Here is a 5,882-nt window from a genome sequence, read left to right on the forward strand (position 1 = left end):
GTTGAAAAACATTTTATCATACATGATTGTCGGGAATGAAATACTGTGAGAGAAGCAAACCCTTTTTATTAGTATAGATTGTATGTTGTATATTTTTTCTCGGATGAGCATTCATATATATATATATATCCGTTCGGATTCAATTAATCTATTATGATTTCAGATTTTTAGGGTTAGAAATTTAAATCGTATTAGGATATTTACAAATTTTGGTTTGGATTTTGCTCGAATCATTGCGGATTCGGTTCGGATTTGAGTTCGGATACCCATTCTAATTATGTATTTTAACAAAAATACATATTGCCTATTCTCTTCACGCCGATTCGTCAAACGCGAGATGTTGAATCTCTATTGCTGGTTAACCCACTGACAGATCGAAGAAGAAGATGAAACCCTAAATTGAGAGAGATCGAATAAGACGATGAAACCCTAAACTGAGAAGACGCCGCAAGCGAATGGAGCTGTCGCTCTCTATTGGATTGGATATTTGTCATTCTCAATATTAAAATGAAAGCCCAATAAACTCATAACGCCGTGAACAAAAACCTTACAAATATAAGCATAAGATCAAAGCCCATCACGCTGATGTTTAAGTGATACAGTATGTTTTGCGTAAGTGGACACGTGGCGGCTCCAGGACGCGCAACTTTCCTATGTGGACGATGACGTGGAGGCCTGTGAGAGAAGCGAACCATTTTTTATAGTAATAGATTTTTCGTTGTGGTTTGGGCTTAATTTCATTATGTCGATGTGTTTTTGGGCTCGGAAACCAGATAGCTTTATGTTTATGTGTGGAGGTATCCCGATAACCCAATAGAGTTGAACCCTAATGTGTTTTACGCGAAAATGGATCTTTAGGGTTTGTTTCTCTTTTTTGTTCGGTGGCTGACTTCTGATCTTCATCTCTATCTCTGAAACGCTCAGTTATGTCTTCTTCACGTCTTCATCTCTTTGATACTCCGGCGTTACAATCAAAATTCGTGGCCAAGTATTGATTCTTTTCATCTTACCGCCGTATTATCTCCACCGATTTATGTAAATTGATTGTTATCTGACCATATCATGATGGAATCCAGCATCTGTTTCTTATCGTCTGGCTTTCTACTTACTGAATTTGGCTGATTCCAAGCGTCATATTTAAGGCACTCATTAACAATCTTTCCTCAATTACTTCTTTCCTGGGCATTCTTGACTATAAATAGGTAAGTCCATACTGTGAAATTCATCATTTCGATCCTCTCATTCATGCTTTTCAAAATTTGGGAGATGATTTTGGTTTCATTTGTTGATTTTGTTTCTGTTTTTAGTGTATTGCAGGCGACCCTTATGCAAGCCACCGTCAACGTACAATTTGTCACCATCACCGTCAAGCGGACTGTTCAGAATCGTCAGATGTAGCTTTGGTCATTAAGGCGTTGAAAGAGCTGGAAAGAGACTGTAAACAAAGTTAAGAACATGACGCACAAGACTACAAGAGTAATATTCTATTATTTTATTGAGATTGCTACGATGGGGCGTAAATATATTGCGATAGAGCTGAGTGGGACAGTTAGGGAGATTCTGGAAACATGTGTCGTTGCTGGATGCACTGTTGATGGAACTGATTTGAAGGATCTTTGGCAGGATATTCAAGAAGGTGAGATCAATATTCATGATTACCAAGGTAAAAAAATGCACACAGAAAAAAAGATTTTATGGGTATTGCAAAGATGATGTCTACTCTTCTACACATTTTTATAAGGTGAGCTGCTATGTTTCTTCGCTAAGAATGACTCAGTTTTTGAATGCTGTTGGCGTTGAGTTCCTTCTGTTTAATAATCCCAATCATTTATCAATCTCTATATTATATCCAATTTTGTTGGGGTAAAAAAATCGAAAGTTACATAGATTTCTTGCATGTAATTGTTTTTCTCTTGCTCTCACATTTAACCCTTCTCCAGTGAACTAATATGATCTACTGTGCGGTGAATTGCATTTTTTTCTCCTCTTCTTTCCACGTATCTTAGCTTATATAAGATCTTAGATGCCTATTAAAATACTTACATTTTTTTTATTTTTGCTTTTCTTTTGGTTTCCTATGAACTGACCAAATTGTCTTGATTTGTTTTTTTGCGTAGAGCTTTTGTACACTGAAAAAACGCTGAGTTAGTTTGAGAAAAGGAGTAGCAGAGCTAAGGGTCCGACCTTCCACCCCAGAAAACCAAAAAATCTCACCAATTTTCTCAGAGGTAGCAATGGTATTATCTAATGGGTTCGTTCGTTCTCAGTCTACAGAGTTTCTTCCTCTCAAAATGTAAGATAAGAAATATATGTACATGTTAAAAACTGCACACTACAGAGATTTATTGGATTTTTATATGTTCGATATTCCTCCACTCATATCTTTGTAAAAATATTATGCTTACATTCATATGTATGTGTTGAATATATGAATAGTCTTCTAGATTTCAGAAGTTTTTGAGATACATAATCAATTCACATAAAGATTTATTTTGTTCATGATCCCTGTTGTGTTTTTGATAAACATATGCATATATGATAGTGCTGATGAAAAAAATAGTAACTGTTTTAAGATGTCATAAGATTTGGAGCATCCTAAGATGAAAAGAGAAGCAAGCACATATAGATAAAAATTTGATCGTTTTACTAAGAGTTGCTTGCATATATCTGTTTCTTAGTTTTTGCCTTTTGTTTTCCCTGTTTTTCTACATTCTATTTAATAATAAGTTTTAGATGTTAGAGAAACCATATTGTCTTCAATTATTTCTAGCAGAGGAAGTAACAACAGGCTCTTTTGAGTTATGACGTCCCTGAGGCTGCGGAAACATGATCAAGGTGTGATTCATTGGTTTCTTCGGTTTAGAGTCTACAAAATTCATGTTCTATCAATTTTGTGTTCAACTTTTGAATCTTTTCAGTTGTCAAAAGGAAGAACAAATATAGCAATGTGCCAATTTTTAGTGAATGAAGCTATTTTACTTATGTTTCTTAATATTCTTCTCTTTGTTTTTGTAAAAGAGACAATTGGAGTTTTTATTGCCAGAGCTAATTGTAATCTCCAGCTGTTTTTAATCAATAATGCAGTTCTCTGCAAATTTCTTACATCTTTGTTCCTTATTTAATTTCTGGTTGGCTATTAAATATGTTGACATTATGCACAATTTTATTGTGGTATCAAAGAGATGCCATCTACGAGTTTAAATCTGCTTCATGAAGAGATCCTGATGGTGATATCACTTAGGGTTGGTCCCTAGATTACTTTTAGGGTTTTCCCAATTTGTGCAGTTTACATGTTTGGTACATATGAAACAGGAGGAACATAACTTGGGATATTTCTCACGTTTGATTTTTTTACATGACATAACAATAGTTTGGTTGTTTTTAGGTGTATATATTATGTAAGAATACTTCTTTTTAGCCATGGACGATGATTATTGTCAAAGAGAGTGTTGGCTGAAACAGATGCATCTGAAGGGAAGGGACGACTGATGTTAATCCAGTGAGTCAATATCTATATATACTTAAAGAATGATTTTTCCACTGATATATGTTCCTGAGAGAACATGTATCATATTAGTTATATTATATTATAAGGAACAGTCTTTCCCCTTCCGTGTTTTTCATTGGTTCTTCTTTTTATTCATATTATAGTTTTGTTTTAATAAAAAAAACATCAGTTATATATCATGCATTAGTGCATTATCATGTGACATCACAACTAAAATATAATATAAACCACAACATAAAATTTGTTTTACTTTGGTAATAACTATTTAATCAACAACCAATTTTTAGATAATAATAAGATTATGATCATTGTTCAAAATTGGTTATATATATGTGTGTGTATGTGTGGGTAAAAATATAGATGATGCAATTACATCAAAACAGATTTAGGACGAAGTGGAATAAAAAATTTGAAAAGACATTTGTGAAAGTTGTGAATTCAGTGGTATTAAAACTAAAATAGAATTATGATTGGTTGTACATTTAAAAACGTTTTGCACCAAAATTTATATAATTAAGATAAATGAATATGTAGATCATGGTCTAAATAATTGGGTTGTAAGTGCATAAATTTTATTGTAAGAATTTAGTTTATAGAATTTAGGTTTTAGTTTTTAATGTAGAAAGATATTACAATTTTTAAACCGGTGTTTTAAGAAAAAATATACTTTAAAAGGATTGTATATTTAAAGGTGAGGGTCAATTAAATTACTAAGAGAATAACTGGAAACAAAATTTATTAAAAAAAAAAGTGAAATGAAACATTTCTATAATCCAACTAATCAAACATATAACTAAAATTTAATCATTTTTTTTCCTTTTACTCATCACCTTATATATAATTTCCATTAGCAAAAATATCAGAAATTTGGATATTAATTTTTTTGAAATTTGTAAGACAGAAAAAATAAATAATTGAAAATTATTTTATGATTGTCTAGCTACTTATATTTTTATAATAAATTATGCCATTTTTATATCAAAATAAACATACATACAAAATGTATAATAAAAAATTAAAATTTAAACAAAAACCCCGGACTACGCCCGGGCCGACCCTAGTAGATACATAAACAAATATATACAAAAATTACCAACTCAACATCAAACATACAATAAATTATTCAAATGTCACTAACTCAAACATAATTGCTTGAATAAAACATTCACAATAAAAACATTTTAAGTACGTACTTTCATTTTTTAATTCATAAGAAGTTGTTGTAAATATTCTTTTACATTACCGCATCCGACATACCTATTGTCTTTATAATTAGAATCGTATACAACGACAAGTACATAGCATTTTTAAGACAAAGTACCAAACATCCATATACCCTTTTTTTTTTTGAACACCACCATACACGGTACACCCATATATATATATATATATATAATACGGTGTCTTTTCACCTTAAGCCTTAATATTTTATGAGCCACCATCAGGCGCAACATGGTCAGCAACTTCTTGATCCGGCACTCTATCGCCTTCCTCCAGCTCAATACCATCTAATGGATTCTGAAGAGGCCCGATACAATCTCGTGGAACTTGATCTGGCTCAACGTAATCTTGAAGGTTTTGACTCTGATCATTTCCAAGAACCTGATATGCCTCTTGAGGAAGAAGTTCTAGGCCAGCAACAAAAAGCGGGAGCAAGACTAGATAACGTCTACGAGACCTATATGAAATTGCGGAGCCAATGACGTGGACAATGGACAACATCAGTAAATACGCGTTTAGTGTGTGCCAATAGAGACTCCCATCGTTTTTGTAAAGCCAAAACACTTGACCGCATCTTCGTATTTTCACTCCTTCGATCAGATTTTGGATTACATCGAGCATAGTGAAGATTAATGTGTCGCAAGCAGAAACGATGCCGAATATCTTTGCTAGATCTTTCTCCTTGTCGAGTAGCTCTAAGACAAAGCAGAGGAACTCAACGAGGAATGCAACAGCGGAATGTGGTCGAAGACTTTGCCTGAAAACCACGAGTCTGATGGCCGGAGTTAGGATCGGCATTTTTTTAAAAGAAATTATAATTTGAAACTAATAAAATATGATATCACGAACTTTGGTACGTGGTGCTTTTTATAGTGATGTGAAGGGATGATTAGCAGATGATTAGAGAGAAAAGTCAAAAAGTTAAGCTTGGAAAATTCTGTGCTAATTAAGAACTCTTCACTTTTCATATTGCATAGGGAACCAAAGAAAGTTATTTTGTATTTTGCGTTTGAGGTCTTTGTTTTTGTTTATCATTGCAAGTAAGCTGTACACTACTATAAGTGAATGAAAATCAATATTCATTTAAGCGTAATATACAGTTTGCTGGTTGGTGATTTACGACGTACGTAATGTCGGCATGTCAAAATTTTGA

General features: G+C 33.1%; 1 protein-coding gene and 1 long non-coding RNA gene across 2 annotated transcripts; one reads left to right on the forward strand and one right to left on the reverse strand.

The window, feature by feature from the left end:
• Positions 1–846: 846 nt before the first annotated feature.
• On the forward strand, positions 847–2,360 carry LOC106320893. The gene is made up of 3 exons (XR_001265944.1): positions 847–1,202; positions 1,308–1,741; positions 2,118–2,360. It is a non-coding gene; the product is annotated as an uncharacterized LOC106320893 (long non-coding RNA).
• Positions 2,361–4,936: 2,576 nt separating this feature from the next.
• On the reverse strand, positions 4,937–5,527 carry LOC106320891. The gene has a single exon (XM_013759237.1). The coding sequence runs from the start codon at positions 5,525–5,527 to the stop codon at positions 4,937–4,939; it is 591 nt and encodes a 196-aa protein (XP_013614691.1).
• Positions 5,528–5,882: the final 355 nt, after the last annotated feature.

The sequence above is a fragment of the Brassica oleracea genome, unplaced genomic scaffold (assembly GCF_000695525.1).
Source record: "Brassica oleracea var. oleracea cultivar TO1000 unplaced genomic scaffold, BOL UnpScaffold01114, whole genome shotgun sequence".
NCBI classification, from domain to species: Eukaryota; Viridiplantae; Streptophyta; class Magnoliopsida; order Brassicales; family Brassicaceae; genus Brassica; species Brassica oleracea.

Coding starts and splice junctions, on each gene's coding strand:
- LOC106320891 (XM_013759237.1), bottom strand. CDS start 5,527: ATGCCGATCCTAACTCCGGCCATCAGACTCGTGGTTTTCAGGCAAAGT.